This window comes from Anomaloglossus baeobatrachus, chromosome 4, assembly GCF_048569485.1.
Source record: "Anomaloglossus baeobatrachus isolate aAnoBae1 chromosome 4, aAnoBae1.hap1, whole genome shotgun sequence".
Classification (NCBI taxonomy): Eukaryota; Metazoa; Chordata; class Amphibia; order Anura; family Aromobatidae; genus Anomaloglossus; species Anomaloglossus baeobatrachus.
In genome coordinates, this window is record NC_134356.1 from 372626612 (window position 1) to 372649248 (window position 22637).

The 22637-nt window shown below is 46.0% G+C and overlaps 1 protein-coding gene across 4 annotated transcripts in view; it reads left to right on the plus strand.

The window, feature by feature from the left end:
- Positions 1-22637, plus strand: part of RELN (reelin) — a 906715-nt gene that overhangs the window by 215124 nt on the left and 668954 nt on the right. For all 4 annotated transcript variants that reach the window (XM_075345182.1, XM_075345183.1, XM_075345181.1 and 1 more), the window contains one exon: positions 14184-14319. In XM_075345182.1, the coding sequence (XP_075201297.1) occupies positions 14184-14319 (136 nt within the window). The remainder of the gene's footprint in view (positions 1-14183; positions 14320-22637) is intronic.

A 22637-nucleotide genomic window follows, 5' to 3' on the forward strand; every position in this document is an offset into this window, starting at 1 on the left:
ATAACAGTTTTAATAATTAACTTAGGATATTTTTTTTTTTTTAAGTGAGGCGTCATCAGAAGGCTGTGGTAGCATTCACTTCCCCACAGCATTATTACCCCAACTAGAACAGGATGTTCAGTGATAGAACAGTGATAGAAGCAGAGTGAGTGACATCACTGCCGCCTCACAGCTTCTATCACCACCCTCAAACGAATCATCATTCAACCTTCTTCTATCACCACTCCTGATGACGATTCTTTTGAGGGTGATGATAGAAACTGTGGAGCAGTGCTGGTGTCACTCACCCTGCTTCTGTCACTGATCCCTGATGACATCTTCTTTTAAAGTTGTAAGCTGTGACCAGCGATGATAGAAGCAGAGTGCCGGTGCCTTGGTCAATTCTCCCACAGCTTCTATCAGAGCCATGGATTCTGTAGCATCGCCCCCTGTGGACATCATTTCCCAGGAGGTGTGATACTCTGGGGAGTGCAGCACCAGCCCTCTGATGATCCCTTGTTTGGGACGTCTCTGAAACAAAACGTCACTGTAAGGGAAGTACAGAATACACATTTAGGGATTATCTATATTTCAAAATGTATGGAATTTTATAACAAAGTAAATTAAAAAAAGTGCTTAAGGTGTAAAAATAAATATTTATAAAGGACATTTTAGGTATCGGACCACCCACTTTAAGACATACAACTGTAATAATATAAAGCCAGTAATTTATCACAATAATGCCCAAGACATCTTACACCCAGGGGTGTAACTACCGCGGTCGCCATTGCGGCCGGGCCCAGGAGGTTAGGGGCCCGCGACCACCCGGCAGATCAGCAGCCAGCTCCTTTCTGTGAGAGGAGCCGCTCTGTTCTGCCGTAGACCACGCGGCGCGGCGGCCGCTATATAACCCGGTCACTGCAGCTGACACCGGACTCCCCTGCCTGGTGTCAGCGCTCCCGTCACCGCGCTCCCGTCACTGCACACTGCTTTCATATTGCATAGAGCGACCGGCGCCGCTCTATGCATCATCAGTAGAGATGAGCGAACCGGTCCCGGTTCGGCTCGAGGTCGGTTCGCCGAACGGAGGTCCCGTTCGAGTTCGGCTCGTCGAACGTTCGACGAACCGAACTCGAACTGCATAGGAAACAATGGCAGGCAATCACAAACACAGTAAAACACCTAGAAAACACCCTCAAAGGTGTCCAAAAGGTGACAAACAACTCAAACACATGGGAAAGTGACAAGGACATATACTCATGCGAAAACAAAACAGCTGGACAAGGAAAAAGAGGAGGACACACAGATATAGGCATGGCACGCCATTCTAAAATCATGTAAAACACCGCAAGGTGACTCCAAGCGGAGTCTCCCTTTTTTTCCAAAAATTGTGCCCCACACACACCCACCCCTTCAGTGGCAGCACTTGTGCCCTAGTTGTACACTTCACAGCTACATTTGCATCAAGCACATTCAAAAATACGCCATTCTTATCCGTCCCCAGGATGACACCGGGGTAGGTAGCAAAGTCTTTCCTGATCCCAGCTCTGTTCATCTTGGCTTCTTTTAAAAACACAGCAAGCAAGGGTTACTCCAAGCGGAGTCTCCCTTTTTTCCAAAAATTGGGCCACACAGACACCCACCCCATCAGTGGCAGCACTTGGGCCCTAGTTGCAAACAGGATGTTTTGATTTGCATCAAGCACATTCAAAAATACGCCATTCTTATCCGTCCCCAGGATGACACCGGGGTAGGTAGATAAAGTCTTTGCTGACCCATGACTTGTTCATCTTGGCTTCTTTTAAAAACAATGTAAGCAAGGGTTACTCCAAGCGGAGTCTCCCTTTTTTTCCAAAAATTGTGCCCCACACACACCCACCCCTTCAGTGGCAGCACTTGTGCCCTAGTTGTACACTTCACAGCTACATTTGCATCAAGCACATTCAAAAATACGCCATTCTTATCCGTCCCCAGGATGACACCGGGGTAGGTAGCAAAGTCTTTCCTGATCCCAGCTCTGTTCATCTTGGCTTCTTTTAAAAACACAGCAAGCAAGGGTTACTCCAAGCGGAGTCTCCCTTTTTTCCAAAAATTGGGCCACACAGACACCCACCCCATCAGTGGCAGCACTTGGGCCCTAGTTGCAAACAGGATGTTTTGATTTGCATCAAGCACATTCAAAAATACGCCATTCTTATCCGTCCCCAGGATGACACCGGGGTAGGTAGATAAAGTCTTTGCTGACCCATGACTTGTTCATCTTGGCTTCTTTTAAAAACAATGTAAGCAAGGGTTACTCCAAGCGGAGTCTCCCTTTTTTTCCAAAAATTGTGCCCCACACACACCCACCCATTCAGTGGCAGCACTTGTGCCCTAGTTGTACACTTCACAGCTACATTTGCATCAAGCACATTCAAAAATACGCCATTCTTATCCGTCCCCAGGATGACACCGGGGTAGGTAGCAAAGTCTTTCCTGATCCCAGCTCTGTTCATCTTGGCTTCTTTTAAAAACACAGCAAGCAAGGGTTACTCCAAGCGGAGTCTCCCTTTTTTCCAAAAATTGGGCCACACAGACACCCACCCCATCAGTGGCAGCACTTGGGCCCTAGTTGCAAACAGGATGTTTTGATTTGCATCAAGCACATTCAAAAATACGCCATTCTTATCCGTCCCCAGGATGACACCGGGGTAGGTAGATAAAGTCTTTGCTGACCCATGACTTGTTCATCTTGGCTTCTTTTAAAAACAATGTAAGCAAGGGTTACTCCAAGCGGAGTCTCCCTTTTTTCCAAAAATTGGGCCACACAGACACCCACCCCATCAGTGGCAGGACTTGGGCCCTAGTTGCAAACAGGATGTTTTGATTTGCATCAAGCACATTCCAAATCAACAAGCATTTACTCTCCCCAGGATGACACAGGGGTAGTAAATTCCTTCTGGATCCATGACTTGTTCATTTTGATGAACGTCAGTCTGTCCACATTGTCACTGGACAGACGCGTGCGCTTATCTGTCAGCACACACCCAGCAGCACTGAATACACGTTCAGAGACAACGCTGGCAGCTGGACACGACAAAATCTCCAAGGCGTAAGTTGCGAGCTCTGGCCATTTTTCTAGGTTTGAAGCCCAAAAGGAGCAAGGCTCCAGTTGCACAGTCATGGCATCGATGTTCATTTGGAGATACTCCTGTATCATCCTCTCCAGCCGTTGAGTATGTGTCAGACTTGTTGTCTCTGGTGGCCTTGCAAAAGAGGGTCTAAAAAAATTATGAAAAGATTCCATAAAATTGCTGTTACCGGCACCAGATACGGTCCTACTGGTACGGGTAGACTGTTGAAGATGACGAGACCGTCCCATGTTTGTCAAGTTACAACTGGGAGATTCCCTCCCTGCACCTGCACGGTTGTTTGGTGGAAAAGCCGAGCTAAGATCGAGTAACAGCTTCTGCTGATACTCCTGCATACGTGCGTCCCTTTCTATGGCTGGAATTATGTCACAAAATTTGGACTTGTACCGGGGATCTAATAGTGTGGCAATCCAGTAGTCATCATCACTTCTAATTTTGACAATACGACTGTCATGTTGGAGGTAGTGCAACAAAAAGGCACTCATGTGTCTTGCGCAGCCATGCGGACCAAGTCCACGCTGTGTTTGTGGCATAGAGGTGCTACCCGTTCTTTCTTCCTCTGACATCTCCCCCAACCTCTTTCAACTGAAATTTGACCAAGGTCTCCCTCATCCGCTGAGACTTCCATGTCCATGGACAGTTCGTCCTCCATTTCTTCATGTTCTCCTGCACCTTGCTCAACATTTCGCCTGCTACTATGCGCCCTTGTCGATCCTTGTCCCACATGGTCCCATGCCTGCTGCGTTGGTGATGATGAACGTCTGGACCTTGGTGATGTTGTTGTCCCTTGCGCATATGAATCCTCCTGTAGTTCCTCCCCTTCATGTTGTCCCACCCCCTGACTCCGAATAGTGTTTAGCGTGTGCTCCAGCATGTAAATGACTGGAATCGTCATGCTGATAATGGCATTGTCAGCGCTAAACATATTCGTCGCCATGTCGAAACTGTGCAGAAGGGTGCATAGGTCCTTGATCTGAGACCACTCCATCAGGGTGATCTGCCCTACCTCTGCATCTCGTTGTCCCAGGCTATACGTCATGACGTATTGCACCAGGGCTCTGCGGTGCTGCCACAGTCGCTGTAACATGTGGAGAGTTGAATTCCAGCGTGTCGCCACATCGCATTTCAGGCGATGAACCGGCAGGCCGAAAGACTTCTGGAGCGATGCAAGTCGCTCTGCTGCGGCGCTTGAACGGCGGAAGTGAGCTGACAGTTTTCGTGCCCTGTTCAGAAGGCCATCTAGGCCGGGATAGTGTGTTAAAAATTGCTGGACGACAAGGTTCAACACGTGAGCCATACAAGGTACGTGTGTCACCTTGCCCAGGCGAAGTGCCGCACCCAGGTTTGCAGCATTGTCGCACACGGCCTTACCAGGCTGCAGGTTGAGTGGAGACAACCATTTATTAAACTCGGACCGCAGAGCTGACCACAACTCCTCAGCTGTGTGACTCTTATTCCCAAGACATGTCAAGCTAAAGACCGCCTGATGCCGTTGCGCTCTGCTGCCAGCATAGTAATGAGGCGTGCGTGATTCCTTCTGCGCAGTGAGAACGCTGGTGGCCTGACCAGGCAGGCTTGGGGCGGAGGTGGAGGACCCAGATGAGGTGGAGGATGCAGAAGCTGTGGCGGAACTTGGACAGACAGAGGATTGACACACAAGTCGTGGGGACGGCAAGACTTGTGCAGCAGACCCTTCACCATCTATCACCATAGTTACCCAGTGCCCAGTCAGCGACATGTAACGTCCCTGTCCATGCTTACTGGTCCAAGTATCGGTGGTGAAATGCACCCGTTCACACACAGAGTTTCTCAAGGAAGCGGTGATGTTGTGTGCGACATGCTGGTGTAGCGCGGGCACACCTTTCTTAGAGAAGTAGTGGCGACTAGGCATCTGGTACTGGGGCACAGCGACAGACATAAGGTCTCTAAAATCCTGTGTGTCCACTAGGCGGAAAGGCAGCATTTCGGTAGCCAACAGCTTACAGAGGGATAGAGTCAACCTCTTAGCTTTGTCATGGGTCGGAGGAAGTGGCCTTTTATTTGACCACATCTGAGGGACAGAGATCTGGCTGCTGTGTGTAGACGGTGTTGAGTAGGGTGTCCCTGGAAAAATGCAGGTTTGTGAGGAAAGTGCAGGCGGAGACATGATGTTGCCTTCATCCAACGTTGGTGCTATCGATGTCTGAGAGAGCTGTACACACTCACTTGTTTCCCCTTCCAAACCAACTGACGACCTTACAAGCAAACTGCCTGTTGCGGTTACAGTGGTGGAAGTTTTGCGTGGAAAAACAGGTGTGACAGCTGTCCCCACAGTCCTAGAAGATGAAGAGCGCGCGGATGCACTGGAAGGGGCGGGCGGTGGATGGTTCGCTCCGCTAGGCCGCATTGCAGCACGGTGAGCTTCCCACCGGGACCTATGATATTTATTCATGTGACGATTCATGGAAGAAGTTGTCAAACTGCTGAGGTTTTGACCTCTACTAAGAGAATCATGACAAATTTTACATATCACATGATTTGGGCGATCTTTTTCTATGTCAAAAAAGGACCAGGCTAGGCAAGGCTTAGAGGCCATGCGATCTGTTGATCCACCCCGAATAATGCTCATAGGCAGAGTGGTGGCTGAGGATGCAGTTGTAGACGTGCTACCAGTGCTCCGACTCTGTCCAGGAAGGCGCAAGGTAACTTCGTCGTCGGTTGCATCCTCCTCCACCGCCTCTGTTGACCTCCTTGAGTGCGTGACTGGGGGTTGACAGTAGGTGGGATCTAGAACTTCATCATCAATTGTTGTGTTTGCACTCCCCTCCCCCTCAGACCGAGCCTCTTCTTGCCCTGACCGAATATTTAAGTTGTCATCCCAATCGGGTATCTGCGTCTCATCTTCATCAGTATGTTCCTCATTGTCTATAACCACAGGTGTTACAGTTTGTGACAAAGGGTCAACATTATGCTCAGAAACTTGGTCCTCACGGCCTGAATCAGAGTCACAAAGGTTCTGGGCATCACTGCAGACCATTTCCTGTTCTGTACTCACTGTAGCTTGGGAGCAGACCTCTGATTCCCAGGCTATAGTGTGACTGAACAGCTCTGCAGACTCAGCCATCTCAGTTCCACCATACTGTGCAGGGCTGATGGAGACTTCAGAGCTGGGAGAAATCAAGTGTGATTGGGATGACAACTCAGAGGACTGGTGTTTTTTGGATGCGGTACTTGAAGTGGCTGAGAGGGCACTTGTTGGACCACTTGAGATCCATTCAAGCATTTTCCTTTTTTGCCCATCATCTACCTTTGTTCCTCTTGTTCGTGTCCGTAAAAAAGGGAGCACATCGGATTGTCCACGGTAAGTAGTAGACATCTTACTTTTGCTGGTAGATGGTCTATCTTCAGCAGATGATAATGGAACTTTGCCACCTTCCCCACAGACAAAACCTTTTTTTCCTTTTCCACCACGCCTCTTCCCCTTTCCACCAGCATCTGTCATTTTGCCACTCATGTTGATTGCGACAAGATTGTGGACTGAAAATGTGGTAGTAAAAATTGAGAGGTGGTGAAGATTGCAGTGGTGGTCTAGCTTTATTAACAGCAGAATAATAAAGAATAAATATCCCTGACAATGCAACTTAGTTATAATGAGTTGGAGTGTGCAACGCAGGCAGATGCGCTCTGCAAATGTCTTGGCACTAGTGGGACTATAGCAAAGTCCAATAGCCACGTTTAGGATGCCACTAGGTACACTGAGTGTTTGCTAGTATAATGGCTTAGTTATAATGAGTTGGAGTGTGCAACGCAGGCAGATGCGCTCTGCAAATGTCTTGGCACTAGTGGGACTATAGCAAAGTCCAATAGCCACGTATAGGATGCCACTAGGTACACTGAGTGTTTGCTAGTATAATGGCTTAGTTATAATTAGTTGGAGTGTGCAACGCAGGCAGATGCGCTCTGCAAATGTCTTGGCACTAGTGGGACTATAGCAAAGTCCAATAGCCACGTATAGGATGCCACTAGGTACACTGAGTGTTTGCTAGTATAATGGCTTAGTTATAATGAGTTGGAGTGTGCAACGCAGGCAGATGCGCTCTGCAAATGTCTTGGCACTAGTGGGACTATAGCAAAGTCCAATAGCCACGTATAGGATGCCACTAGGTACACTGAGTGTTTGCTAGTATAATGGCTTAGTTATAATTAGTTGGAGTGTGCAACGCAGGCAGATGCGCTCTGCAAATGTCTTGGCACTAGTGGGACTATAGCAAAGTCCAATAGCCACGTTTAGGATGCCACTAGGTACACTGAGTGTTTGCTAGTATAATGGCTTAGTTATAATGAGTTGGAGTGTGCAACGCAGGCAGATGCGCTCTGCAAATGTCTTGGCACTAGTGGGACTATAGCAAAGTCCAATAGCCACGTATAGGATGCCACTAGGTACACTGAGTGTTTGCTAGTATAATGGCTTAGTTATAATGAGTTGGAGTGTGCAACGCAGGCAGATGCGCTCTGCAAATGTCTTGGCACTAGTGGGACTATAGCAAAGTCCAATAGCCACGTATAGGATGCCACTAGGTACACTGAGTGTTTGCTAGTATAATGGCTTAGTTATAATTAGTTGGAGTGTGCAACGCAGGCAGATGCGCTCTGCAAATGTCTTGGCACTAGTGGGACTATAGCAAAGTCCAATAGCCACGTATAGGATGCCACTAGGTACACTGAGTGTTTGCTAGTATAATGGCTTAGTTATAATTAGTTGGAGTGTGCAACACAGGCAGATGCGCTCTGCAAATGTCTTGGCACTAGTGGGAATATAGCAAAGTCCAATAGCCACGTATAGGATGCCACTAGGTACACTGAGTGTTTGCTAGTATAATGGCTTAGTTATAATTAGTTGGAGTGTGCAACGCAGGCAGATGCGCTCTGCAAATGTCTTGGCACTAGTGGGACTATAGCAAAGTCCAATAGCCACGTTTAGGATGCCACTAGGTACACTGAGTGTTTGCTAGTATAATGGCTTAGTTATAATGAGTTGGAGTGTGCAACGCAGGCAGATGCGCTCTGCAAATGTCTTGGCACTAGTGGGACTATAGCAAAGTCCAATAGCCACGTATAGGATGCCACTAGGTACACTGAGTGTTTGCTAGTATAATGGCTTAGTTATAATTAGTTGGAGTGTGCAACGCAGGCAGATGCGCTCTGCAAATGTCTTGGCACTAGTGTGACTATAGCAAAGTCCAATAGCCACGTATAGGATGCCACTAGGTACACTGAGTGTTTGCTAGTATAATGGCTTAGTTATAATTAGTTGGAGTGTGCAACACAGGCAGATGCGCTCTGCAAATGTCTTGGCACTAGTGGGACTATAGCAAAGTCCAATAGCCACGTATAGGATGCCACTAGGTACACTGAGTGTTTGCTAGTATAATGGCTTAGTTATAATTAGTTGGAGTGTGCAACGCAGGCAGATGCGCTCTGCAAATGTCTTGGCACTAGTGGGACTATAGCAAAGTCCAATAGCCACGTTTAGGATGCCACTAGGTACACTGAGTGTTTGCTAGTATAATGGCTTAGTTATAATGAGTTGGAGTGTGCAACGCAGGCAGATGCGCTCTGCAAATGTCTTGGCACTAGTGGGACTATAGCAAAGTCCAATAGCCACGTATAGGATGCCACTAGGTACACTGAGTGTTTGCTAGTATAATGGCTTAGTTACAATTAGTTGGAGTGTGCAACACAGGCAGATGCGCTCTGCAAATGTCTTGGCACTAGTGGGACTATAGCAAAGTCCAATAGCCACGTATAGGATGCCACTAGGTACACTGAGTGTTTGCTAGTATAATGGCTTAGTTATAATTAGTTGGAGTGTGCAACGCAGGCAGATGCGCTCTGCAAATGTCTTGGCACTAGTGGGACTATAGCAAAGTCCAATAGCCACGTATAGGATGCCACTAGGTACACTGAGTGTTTGCTAGTATAATGGCTTAGTTATAATTAGTTGGAGTGTGCAGAGGACAAGAGGGTACAGTGGCAGGATTGTGGTGCTCTGGGTAGAGGAATGGAAGCCTGCCTTTCTATTCCCTCTTAATGGTGAAATGCAGGGAGGAAATCCCTGACCCTGACCTTGGCTGCACAGACGCTGGCGCTGTTTTCAGGACCTGTCACCTTAACTCTGACCCTGCCGGTTTGAGCCCTTAAAACGACTGCTATAAAGTGCTCTCCCTATGCTGTCTAACGCTGTGTATGCAGCGCATACAGCTGTATCGGCTATAGGACTCAGGAGGACGGAGCTGCGACAGTGATGTCTGACACCAAAGACGCAGAAGGCAGATAATGGCGTCCTGGAAGAAAATGTCCGTTTTTATAATGCAGGGACATGTGACATGGACATCCTATCACACATGCCGTTGCTTCTCTGGCTCAAAGTCCACTTAGCTGTGTGTGTGTCTGGGATTGGCTGACATGCTGGCCCGCCTCACAAGACGCGCGCGCTTAGGGAAGGAAGACAAGAAAAAAAAAAAAAAAAATGGCGATCGCCATTATACAAACAGCAGTGATCTGAAGGCGCTGTTCACGCACACTATACACTGAAATGTCATAATAGTGTGATTCACAGAGTGACTTACACTATTACAGCAGAAACCAAACTAGGATTTAGCTGTTTTTTTGCTGCTAGAACCGTTCTCGAACGTTTCTAGAACTATCGAGCTTTTGCAAAAAGCTCGAGTTCTAGTTCGATCTAGAACAGGCCCCAAAATCACTCGAGCCTAGAACTGGAGAACCACGAACCACGAACCGCGCTCAACTCTAATCATCAGTCTTCCCCCGTGCCTGCGCGGTGACGTCACTCCTGTGCGGCTGCTGTGTGTGGTGAGAGCACAGAGTGCAGGAGGACGCCGACCGGAGCCACGGGGGAATGAGGACAGAAGTGAGGATGAGCAGCGGTGAAACAAGTAGAGGTGAGGACAGAGCTGCAGTGGAAGAAGAAAACAGGTGAGTACTTGTTTGTTTTTTTTTATAAATCAGTGAGTACACGGGGAGGCTGGCTGCAGTACACATGGAGGCCCTGGGGGGGCTGGCTGCAGGACACATGGAGTCCTTAGGGGGGCCCTGGCTGCATGACACATGGAGGCCCTGGGGGGCTGACTGCATGACACATGGAGGCCCTGGGGGGCTGCCTGCATGACACATGGAGGCCATGAGGGGCGGACTGGCTGCAAGACACAAGGAGGCCTTGGGGGGATGGCTGCAGGACACATGGAGACCTGGAGGAGCTGGCTGCATGACACATGGAGGCCCTGGGGGGATGGCTGCAGGACACATGGAGGCCTGGAGGAGATGGCTGCATGACACATGGAGGCCCTGGGGGGCTGACTGCATGACACATGGAGACCCTGGGGGGCTGGCTGCATGACACATGGAGGCCCTGGGGGGCTGACTGCATGACACATGGAGGCCATGAGGGGCGGACTGGCTGCAAGACACAAGGAGGCCTTGGGGGGATGGCTGCAGGACACATGGAGACCTGGAGGAGCTGGCTGCATGACACATGGAGGCCCTGGGGGGATGGCTGCAGGACACATGGAGGCCCTGGGGGGATGGCTGCAGGACACATGGAGGCCTGGAGGAGATGGCTGCATGACACATGGAGGCCCTGGGGGGCTGACTGCATGACACATGGAGACCCTGGGGGGCTGGCTGCATGACACATGGAGGCCCTGTGAGAGCTGGCTGCATGACACATGGAGGCCCTGGGAGGTGGGGGGGCTGTCTGCATGCCACATGGAGGCCCGGGGGGGATGGCTACAGGACACATGGAGGCCTGGAGGAGCAGGCTGCATGACACATGGAGGCCCTGGGGAGGCTGGCTGCATGATACATGGAGGTCTATGGGGATGCATTATACATGGAGGTCTATGGGGGGCTGGCTGCATGAAACATGGAGGCCCTGGGGGGCTGGCTGCATGACACATGGAGGCCCTGGGAGAGCTGGCTGCATGACACATGGAGGCCCTGGGGGGAGGGGGGGGGCTGGCTGAATGCCACATGGAGGCCCTGGGGGGAGTGGCTGCAGGACATATGGAGGCCTGGAGGAGCTGGCTGCATGACACATGGAGGCCCTGGGGAGGCTGGCTGCATGATACATGGAGGTCTATGGGGCTGCATGATACATGGAGGTCTATGGGGATGCATTATACATGGAGGTCTATGGGGCTGCATAATAAACATGAAGGACACCTTATACATGGAATATATGGGTGCATTATGCATGGAGGAGTATGGGGCTGCATAATACAATAAGGTTTATGGGACTGCATTGTAATACATATAGGACTATGGGGGCTACATTATAATATATGGAGGACTATGGAGGCTACTTTATACATGGAGGACTGTGGGGGTGCGATATAAAACATGGAGGATTGTGGTGCAGTATAATATATGGAGAACTATGGGGTGAATTATAATACATGAAGAATTATGGGAAATGCATTATAATACATTATACATTATAGTACATGGAGGACTATGCATTCTAATATATGAAGGGTTATGAGGGATCCTTTATACTATATGAAAGGCTATGTGGCAACCATTATAGTATTTGGAGAACTATATTTGAGGGGAGACAAAGATACAAGCATGGGATGGGAATGTTTTGTGCTGAGGAAAAAAGGCTCTTTCCCTCAGCACCCAGCTTTCCCATGCTCTGCTGTACATCTCTCAGCACCCAGCTTTCCCATGCTCTGATATGGGAAAGCTGGGTGCCGAGGGAATGATGTATAGCAGAGCATGGGGAAGGTAGGTGCCGAGGACAAGATGCATATCAGAACATGGGAGAACTGTGTTCTGATAGAGGGATTTCAGATCATGGGAAACCTGGGTGCTGAGGGTAAGAGCCAAGTGTCGGCATCATTATCCTGTACCCCGAGTGTCAGTGTCATTATCCCGTACCCTAAGTGTTGGTGTACGTGGAGGGGGGGCCCTGGTCCAAATTTTGCACCAGGGCCCATCAAAGTCTAGTTACGCTACTGCTTACACCCCTACTTTCTGTGAAGAAAGAACATGTTAAATCAACAACAGATGAAGAACCGTAACTGATGGTGCATGTGACAATAATTGTGAAACAAATGGCATGTAAGAATTGATCAACACTGCTACCTCAACTATGGCCGCTAACAAGTACTGCAGATCTGCTCCTATTCATTCGAAAAGGAGTTTATATGTCTAGCAGCCAATCTGCAGTACCCAGCAGTAGCCAATACACAGTTGACAGAGATGTGCTGCTCAGCTCCACAATTTACATCCATGCCTTAACCTAGTACAGCTGTTCAGTAGGGGTACCAGGTGTTGGACCTCCACGATCTGATAAACTAGGTCATCAATATAAAACTAGTGGAGCAATCTTTAATGTTTGTATGTGGCTTTTTTTCATGGTTCAACTCTTGATGGATCTGACTTGGTCATTTGTGGGTTTGTTTCATACATCTCCAAAGTAACTCAGTACTTTTCTGCAATCTCGGTCTTTTATTTGTTGGCTGTCTGGCTCTACAAATTTCTTTACCAAAAAAAATGTTTGATATTTTGCTTTCATCTGAATGCTCTAAAATAACTTGAATACATACCTCTTTTCTTTGTTAAACCAGCCTTTTTGTTTACCAATCTTTACCTCTTTTGTTTGTTAAACTAGCCATTTTGTTTACCAATTTTTAGATCACAATCAGAGAAGCATGTTAAAGTCTTTTTCCTACTTAGTTGCTCATGGATGCATCCTGCAGCTTTTTCATTTGCACATGCTTAGTAGGTATCTGCTATTCCTCTATAAAGGGTGACCTCTTGTGACTTTGATTTAAGTGTTATAAAATGAAATTAATAAGGGCTGGGGGGCTGCAAAAGGAAGTAAAATAGGGAATAAAGCAAGACAATTATACTTACCGAGTTTCTGTGTGGCTGCCACACTGCCTCCAGATCCGCTCATTAAAGCTTATGAGTATTCACTGCATCTGCCCACCATCTATGACACCATCTGTGATTGTTTCACCTCACATTAGCTGTCTGGGTCCCCAAAGTGTAAAAGGAAATAGCTGGAGAAAATGGCGTAGAGTTTCCCATATTTTGATTCCCTCCCCCCCCCCTTCATTACTAATCATGTAAATAAAGAGAAATGCGTTTTTGATGCAGTTTTAATGCATTTTTCTGCCAGGAGATGCAGATTTGGTGCAGAAATGTCTGCAACAAATAGTGTGTGCACATTGCTTAATCAGGAATTTAGTTCAATGACTTTATCTGAGTTGAGTTCATTGTGTTCAATGAGTACACCTCAGGTTAGTTCACCTGAGGTCACAGCTGGGGTACTGTGGGAGCCCCAGCTGTGATCTCAAGTGAAGTTGTTGAATTCAATGCCGGATTACTGGATTAGGCGATGTTCACACGATGACTATTTAGTTGCAGACATTCCTGCACAAATCTGCAAAAAACGCATCTAAACCACATGTGTTTCTGATGCAGTTTTGGTACATTTTTCTGCCAGGAGATGCAGGTTTGGTGCAGAGTCATGTCTGCAACCAAATACTCAATGTGCGCAAATCACCTAATCTGGTAATCCGACATTGAGTTCAATGACTTCACATGAGGTGAGGTCACTAAGTTCACCTCAGATCAGTTCACCTGAGGTCACAGCTGGGGTACCAAGTTGCCTTTAAGTTTATATATTATTTTAAATAATTATAATGACTTGATCAGCTAATTTTTGAGGCTTTGAATGCTCAAGGTAAGACTAGGTGCACTGAGGAACATCTGCTTTCTTCATCCTGCCTAGCCATGACAGACTGCTGTGAATGGATAGGTCATAATGAATTCAGGAGTCCCATACTCTGGTTATTGCTCAACTGATCCATGCTTTCTCAGTTAGACTTTTTTAAAATATTAAAGCTTTAGAAGATGAAGGAGTAAAGTTGTAAAAGGGGGCAAATATATTTCTGAAATTGTAATCTCTACACTTTTAGGTTTCTAATTAAATATGTATTGTACGTTGCTTTAAAATGAATGTGCTTAAAACTGCCTCATTGGTTGTTTAATATATTTCTTCAGGTATAATGTCGGACCATCAGTTTGGAACTCAGTTCATGTGCAGTGTAGTGGCTTCACACGTAAGCCACCTCCCAACAACAAACCTCAGCTTTGTATGGATCGCTCCACCAGCTGGAACAGGATGTGTCAACTTCATGTAAGTAAATTCACCAAATGATAAAGAATTTTTTTCTTAACTAACTGCAAAGTCTAATTTTATCTTGCCATTTAATTGACATTACTGCTTTTTTGCAACAATAGGTTCATTTCATATCTACTTAAACTATGTTCTATACCTCCAAATGCAGATTCAGTTTTATATGACAGAATAAAATCACACTAAAGTATGAATCTATTTTTTTTTCTCTTTTCAAAATATTGGACAGTACAGCAGAACCTGATAGACCAAACTTTGTCATTGGGGTCCATAAGGTGGTGGTGTTTTACGTTGTGTGATTCGACAGGATTATATGAATGGAAACCAAAATACAAATCTGAGCATAGTATATACTTCATATTTGATATCTTATTATTCGTAACCCATCCCCGATATGTGAAGTATAAATACATTAAATGTCAGGTGCAGTGATATGGAAGTGGCTCAGGAGCTGAGTCCGCATCATACCCAGCAGATGCCAGTTGTGTTATACAGCTGGTATCTGCTAAACACCGATCACTGCCATTAACACTTTAAATGTCATTATCAATCTTTAACAGCAGCATTAATTTGCATGGCTCTGGGGACACGCCATTCTAAGTGCCCCCTTCTGTGACACTATTGCGTATTGCTAATGGGTCGGTAGAAAAGCCTGTTGTGGGCCCCTATCGCTGCCGTGTTTGTTCTCCTACGATGACTAGGCTAGGTTTCACAGGAGAACATGATTTTACTTATATAATATAATACAGTTGTATTTGGGAAAACAGATGATCTATCCAGTGTTTGACCTCTAGAAAAAAAGGGTAATAAAAAGTGACAATTTATTGATTAATTTTAAAATAAAAAGTACACAAGACACAAGTTACAAACAGGAGATGAAAAGAATCATGATTGTCTACACGTTTCAATACGAGATTTATGAGCAGGTCTTAATCATGTAATAATTAAGAACCTGTCATAAATCTTGGTTCAAAATGCATAGGCGATCATGATTTTCTTCAAAATGTCCTGTTTTCAATGTGTGATTTTTAATTTTTAAATTGGTCAATAAATTTAATACATTTCTACTGTTTTTTTACCACTTTTTTTTATATTGCGTGGTGGGCAGATCACCCGCATTCTACAGACTTTGCATCCATCCTTCCCATCCGGAAATCATTGTCCGTGCACATCTTGTCGATCCATATAATTTATTATATTTGAAGTGAACTGAATAAAGTTTTACTTTTTTGAGAAAACAGTTGAATAACAGTATATAAAATAGGATCAAACGATTGTATTTTTTCCTGTGTGTATATTTTTAACCATTCACTTGTCAGGATAGTAATAGGGGGGGGGGTGTCTGACAGACCCCTATCCATTACTAACCTCTGGGTTTAATGTCAGTTGTCAATTAACAGCTGACATCAACCCCATTAATTATTACCCCACTTGACACCAGGGCACTCGGGATGAGCACAAGGGCAATTGGGATGAGCCAGGTAAAGCGCCAGGTTTCGCGCATCTAATGGATGCACCACTTCTGGGGCGGCTGTGGGCTGCTATTTTCTGGATGCTAAGGGCCAAATAACCATGGCCCTTCCCACCCTGATAATACCAGACCCCAGTGATTTGCTTTACCTTGAACGGTTATTGACAATGAGTTGGACCCCACGCTGTTTTTTAAAATTATTTAAATAATTTAAAAAAACAGCGTAGGATCCCCTCTCTTTTTGATAACCAGCCAAGGTAAAGCAGACTGCTGGGAGATGAAGGCCAGAGCTGTTTTACCGGCACTTACTGTATATGATGTTTATTGAGCTAATAACATAGCACAGATGTTACCAAGAGGTTAAATTTCCTACTACCGCTCCTAATTTTAAAGGTTGATTTTTTAAAAACTGGTGCTTCAATATAAGCTTTGACAAAGCATATTCACTGCTTCCTGGCAGAAAATCAGCCTTCAGGAAGCTACTTAATTGAGCAGTCTAAAAAGGCTGAACAACCTCGGGTGGAAGGGGGCTATTTTTAAAAAAAGCAGTCAACTCAATTTAGATAAACAAATACAATTTGAGAATTTTCCAGTGGCATCATACAAAATAAAATATCCCTCCAATAGTTTAAAATAAGCTTTAGTATATTACTTAAAAATAAATTATCCAAAGGCATAGAAAAACTTGTGAATTGGTTATACTTGTACTTCAGTTACTATAGAAACACCTGATTAATAGATCTAAAAACACGGAAGCAGCAAACTTTGTGAACACCAAAATTTGAGCCATTCTAAAAACGTTTGGCCAGGACTGTACTTACTGCATTAATTGTTAAATCTCGTATACCTGATGAGGCGTGTATACAGACTGTGAAAACCCATGTCAGTGTGTAAAATCTGTATAATCCTTTTTACAAGTTTACCACTTTTTGCATTGTAAGTGTTCTTCAAAAGCTACAATTAGAATAATAAAATGCTTAACTTAATATATTATACATGAAACCTTTTGAAAAAGATACACACCTACCATAGCACCAATTTCTAAGAAATCTATTTTCTATTAGTGATTCATATTGGAAGTAAAGTTAGTCTAGTAAGCATTTTCTAGGAATTCTGCATCCAGGACGCTGTATATAAAGTGGTGTTATTGAGTGATCAGGACGCTGTATATAAAGTGGTGTTATTGAGTGATCAGGACGCTGTATATAAAGTGGTGTTATTGAGTGATCAGGACGCTGTATATAAAGTGGTGTTATTGAGTGATCAGGACGCTGTATATAAAGTGGTGTTATTGAGTGATTACAAACATCTTTGCTCTGAATAAGGTGCGAGATGGAGTCTGTGTTTATGTCGTTCGTACAATATTTTCACTCATTTTTTATATTAATCTGCTGGAATTCAGCAGGAAACTACATTGCCCTGACCGTACTTATACATATTTCATTGCTTGGCATAGAAATAAAAAAATGAAATCTCTCTTAAATCAACCCTCATAAAACATGCCACTTGCCGAGTTACAAGTAGTACCTTAGAGATAATAGATTGTCTTCTAGGGATGCAGTGACCTTATTTCACTCAGAAAGGACATGAAACAATGTCTTGCTGAGGCCTTGACAGAGTTTATTCCTGGCAGGCAACAGTAGCAGTTTATTGGCCACCTGCGTCTGATGAAGTGCAGACACTTTGCTCTCCTTCCATTCATCTCTCCAGTCAAAGCACAGCAGGGCAAAAAGGGAAAAGCTTGCATGTCAAGGACTGGTGCAGTACAGTTCAATTTTAGGAAACAATATGGTACATAGCAACTGGAAGGTTAAATGAAAGGTAAGCTATGAACTTTATCCTGGAGCACAAACATTGTATTGCATATTTATTTATGGTATTCTAGCAAGATAATATAAATATTAGGCTATGCACACACGACGTGTAAAACAGAGCAAGTGGAATGTGATAAAAAAATTACATTCCACCCGGACCCATGTTACTCTATGGGGTCACTCCCATGAACGACTTTTTTTTCTCCGCTCTAATCGGACCGAGAAAACAATTGCAGCATGCTGCAGGTGGAATCCGATTCGTTTTCACTCACACCCATAGGAGTCTTTTGGGTCTAAGAGAAACATTGCACTGCACTCAGATGACATCAGCTGATAATGGAGGAGATAGGGAGATTAGTCCCTCCCTCTTCTCTTTAGCTGTGCTTTGATCTAAGGGTCGGATCACAGTATAATGACAATCAGCTTAGGGGTACTTCTCACATAGCGAGATCGCTAGCAAGATCGCTGCTGAGTCACAGGTTTTGTGACACACTAGTGACCTCATCAGCGATCTCGCTGTATGTGACACTAAGCAGCGATCTGGCCCCTGCTGTGAAATCGCTGATCACTACACACTGCTCTGGTTCATTTTTTGCTCGTTGCTCTCCCGCTGTGAAGCACACATCACTGTGTTTGACAGCGAGAGAGCAATGATCTGAATGTGTAGGGAGCCGGCTTCTGACAGCTGCGGACGCTGGTAACCAAGGTACACATTTATATATATATATATTTACCTTGGCCACCAGTGTCCGCAGCTGCTAGAAGCCGGCTGCCTGCTCCCTGCACACATAGCCAAGGTGCACATCGGGTAACTAAGCGAAGCGCTTTGCTTAGTAACCCAATGTGTACCCTGGCTACGAGTGCAGGGAGCCAGCGCTAAGCGGTGTGCGTAACCAGTGTAAATATCGGGTAACCAAGCAAAGCATTTTGCTTAGTTACCCGATATTTACCTTGGTTACCAAGCGCAGCATCGTTTCCATGAGTTGCTGCTGGCTGGTGGCTGGTCGCTGGTGAGATCTGCCTGATTGACAGCTCACCAGCGACCATGTAGCGACGCACCAGCGATCCTGACCAGGTCATATCGTGGTCGGAATCGCTGGTACGTCGTTTAGTGATACGGTACCCTTACACTCGCAGCAGAGCAGAAGCCGAGGGTCATTAGCATAACGCATCCGATGCTCTCGCATCAGATGCTAAATGCCCATGTGTCCTTAGCCTTGGTCATAATATGAAATCCACCTGGTTAAAGGGAACCTTTCAGCAGAAATTTCCCCTAAAACCTAAAAGCTTCCCCCTCTGCAGCTCCTGGGCTGCATTCTAGAAAGGTCCCTGTTATTATTGTGCCCCCTTTCTGACCAAAATACAGAGTTTATAAAGTGGTACCTTTTTGGATTTGGATTCTGTAAATGTGACACGGAGGCGGGCTGCCTGGCGTCCGTTATTCTGCCTCCTGCCGCTTTTAGGCCGTCCCCCATCGCTGATTTCCATAGCTGTGGATGCCGCCCAGTGCTCCACAGGTCCCCGCGCATGCCCAGTGCCCATCTCTCGTGGATGAGCACTGTGCCTAGTGTCACCGCTGGTGACGTGCGCGCAGGCTTTAGATTATGGGCGGTTCTGTGATGTTTATTACCAAGCAACCGCCCATAATCGCGGGACCGCGCTTTCCCCCTCGGCGTCCTTCGTTCTGCACAAGCGCGGTGCTGCTGACCCCACGTCACCTCCTTCCTATCTTGCCCTGAGGCAGGAAATAGAAGGAGGTGACGTGGGGTCAGCAGCACCGCGCTTGCGCACAACAAAGGACGCCGAGGGGGAAAGCGCGGTCCCGCGATTATGGGCGGTTGCTTGGTAATAAACATCACAGCACTGCCCATAATCTAAATCCTGCGCGCACGTCACCAGCGGTGACACTGGGCACAGTGCTCATCCACGAGAGATGGGCACTGGGCATGCGCGGGGACCTGTGGAGCACTGGGCGGCGTCCACAGCTATGGAAATCAGCGATGGGGGACGGCCTAAAGCGGCAGGAGGCAGAATAACGGACGCCAGGCAGCCCGCCCCCGTGTCACATTTACAGAATCCAAATCCAAAAAGGTACCACTTTATAAACTCTGTATTTTGGTCAGAAAGGGGGCACAATAATAACAGGGACCTTTCTAGAATGCAGCCCAGGAGCTGCAGAGGGGGAATCTTTTAGGTTTTAGGGGAAATTTCTGCTGACAGGTTCCCTTTAATATTGTGTAACCCACACCCACACCCCTCCCACCATCTTTTCGTGCTGCCAAAACAGGGGTCAATTGCAGTATGGATGCCACAAGATTTCTGCAAGTACACTGTGGTATCTAGCAATAAGAAGTTAGAAGCATATCATTTAGGCTATAGAAGTTGCGAAGTAGAACCTCCATGGATCAAAATTGTGTTTCTAGCATATCCCACAGATGGTCAATCAGAGTGAGGTTTGGGGGCCTGAAGGCCAGGTCACCACCTTGTACCTTTGTCGTGTTGCTCAAGCTATTTCTGAAATCATTTTTGCAGTGTGCATTATCTTAGAAATAGAAGTCACTGCCTTTTGAGAATACTATGATCATGAACTGGTGCACTTGGTCTGCAACAATCTTTACACCTGTGGTACATGCCATTGTAACATCCACATGAATGCCAGGACTAAATCTTTTCTAACTGATCATTGCCCATGCCATCTTACCTTCTCATAGTTCTTACTGGTACAATCTCCATTGAATTGGGTAATCTGAATGAGAACTTTTGACATCAATTCCACATCAATTTTCTCTAGAGAATTCTAGTGTTAATATGCATTGTATCTTTTCATGAGAAAAATACACTGTGTGAACCTTTCCTTTATATTTCTCTTTTTTTGTTTCCGCTTCTTATTTAAGGTACAAAAAAAGATATGTCTAAACTTGGTCTTTGTGAATCTCACCAATCCTTCCAACATAATGATTTTTCGTTAGAAAAGAGTTCAAGTATATCTCTAGTAGTTTCCCTTTAACTCCTCAACCCCTTAATGACCGCCGGCAGAAAAATTACATCCTAAGTGGTTATAGTGTAATCCCTGCCGTCTGCCGGATTCCGCGCACATGTCAGCGGATTTGTACAGCTGACACACTGGAGTGGGGCCGCTCATTTTTCTCTTCAAATGTGAATTTGACCAGTGGTGAGTGTCTCTGGTGATCAGAGCTTTTTAGCTGTGTTCAACAGAAATAAATGAGCAATCAGACTGCTGTCCTTAAACCCCTAGAGGGACTAGTAAAATAAAAAAAGTAAAAAAAGTTTTAAAAAATTTAAAAAAAAATTAAAAAAGCGCTAATAGTTCAAATAAAGGGTTAAAAAAATAAAAAAATTACACACATTTGGTATCACCGTGTTCAGAAATGCCCGATCTATCAAAATATAAAATTAAATAATCTAATCGGTAAATGGCATAGCAGCAATAAAAATCCAATGCCAAAATTATGTTTTTTGGTCGCCACAAATTTTATGCAAAATGCAATGACAAGTGATCAAAGCGTAGCATCTGCGCAAAAATGGTACCATTAAAAAAATGTCAGCCCAAGATGCAAAAAAATAAGCTGTCACTGAGCCATAGAGCCAGAAAAATGTGAACTCTACAGGTCGTGGAAAATGGCGCAAAAGAAGGGAATTTTGTTACTTACCGTAAATTCCTTTTCTTCTAGCTCTTATTGGGAGACCCAGACGATTGGGGTATAGCTACTGCCCTCCGGAGGCCACACAAAGCACTACACTAAAAAGTGCAAGGCCCCTCCCCTTCTGGCTATACCCCCCCGTGGTATCACGGGTTCTCCAGTTTTAGTGCCAAAGCAAGAAGGAGGAAGCCAATAACTGGTTTAAACAAATTAACTCCGAATAACTTCGGAGAACTGAAAAACCGTTCAACATGAACAACATGTGTACCCGCAAACAACAAAAAAATCCCGAAGGACAACAGGGCGGGTGCTGGGTCTCCCAATAAGAGCTAGAAGAAAAGGAATTTACGGTAAGTAACAAAATTCCCTTCTTCTTCAGCGCTCTATTGGGAGACCCAGACGATTGGGACGTCCAAAAGCTGTCCCTGGGTGGGTAAAGAGATACCTCATGTTAGAGCTGCAAAAACAGCCCTCCCCTACGGGGATGTCACTGCCGCCTGCAGGACTCTTCTACCTAAGCTGGCATCCGCCGAAGCATAGGTATGCACCTGATAATGTTTGGTGAAAGTGTGCAGACTCGACCAGGTAGCTGCCTGGCACACCTGTTGAGCCGAAGCCTGGTGTCGTAATGCCCAGGACGCACCCACGGCTCTGGTTGAGTGGGCTTTTAGCCCTGAAGGAACCGGAAGCCCCGCAGAACGGTAGGCCTCTAGAATTGGTTCTTTGATCCATCGAGCCAGGGTGGCTTTAGAAGCCTGCAACCCCTTGCGCGGACCAGCGACAAGGACAAAAAGTGCATCGGAACGGCGCATGGGCGCCGTGCGGGAAATGTAGATTCTGAGTGCTCTCACCAGATCTAGCAAACGTAAGTCCTTTTCATACCGGTGAACCGGATGCGGACAAAAGGAAGGCAAGGATATATCCTGATTAAGATGAAACGAGGATACGACCTTAGGGAGAAACTCCGGAATGGGGCGCAGCACTACCTTGTCCTGGTGGAACACCAGGAAGGGAGCCTTGGATGACAGAGCTGCCAGCTCCGACACTCGCCGAAGCGATGTGATCGCAACAAGAAACGCCACTTTCTGTGACAGGCGAGAAAAGGAAACTTCCTTCAGAGGCTCGAAAGGCGGCTTCTGGAGAGCAACTAGTACCCTGTTCAGATCCCATGGATCTAACGGCCGCCTGTACGGGGGCACAATATGACAGACCCCCTGCAGGAACGTGCGCACCTTAGGAAGACGTGCTAGACGCTTCTGAAAAAACACGGATAGTGCCGAGACTTGCCCTTTAAGGGAGCTGAGCGACAAGCCCTTTTCCAACCCCGATTGCAGGAAGGAAAGAAAGGTGGGCAATGCAAATGGCCAAGGG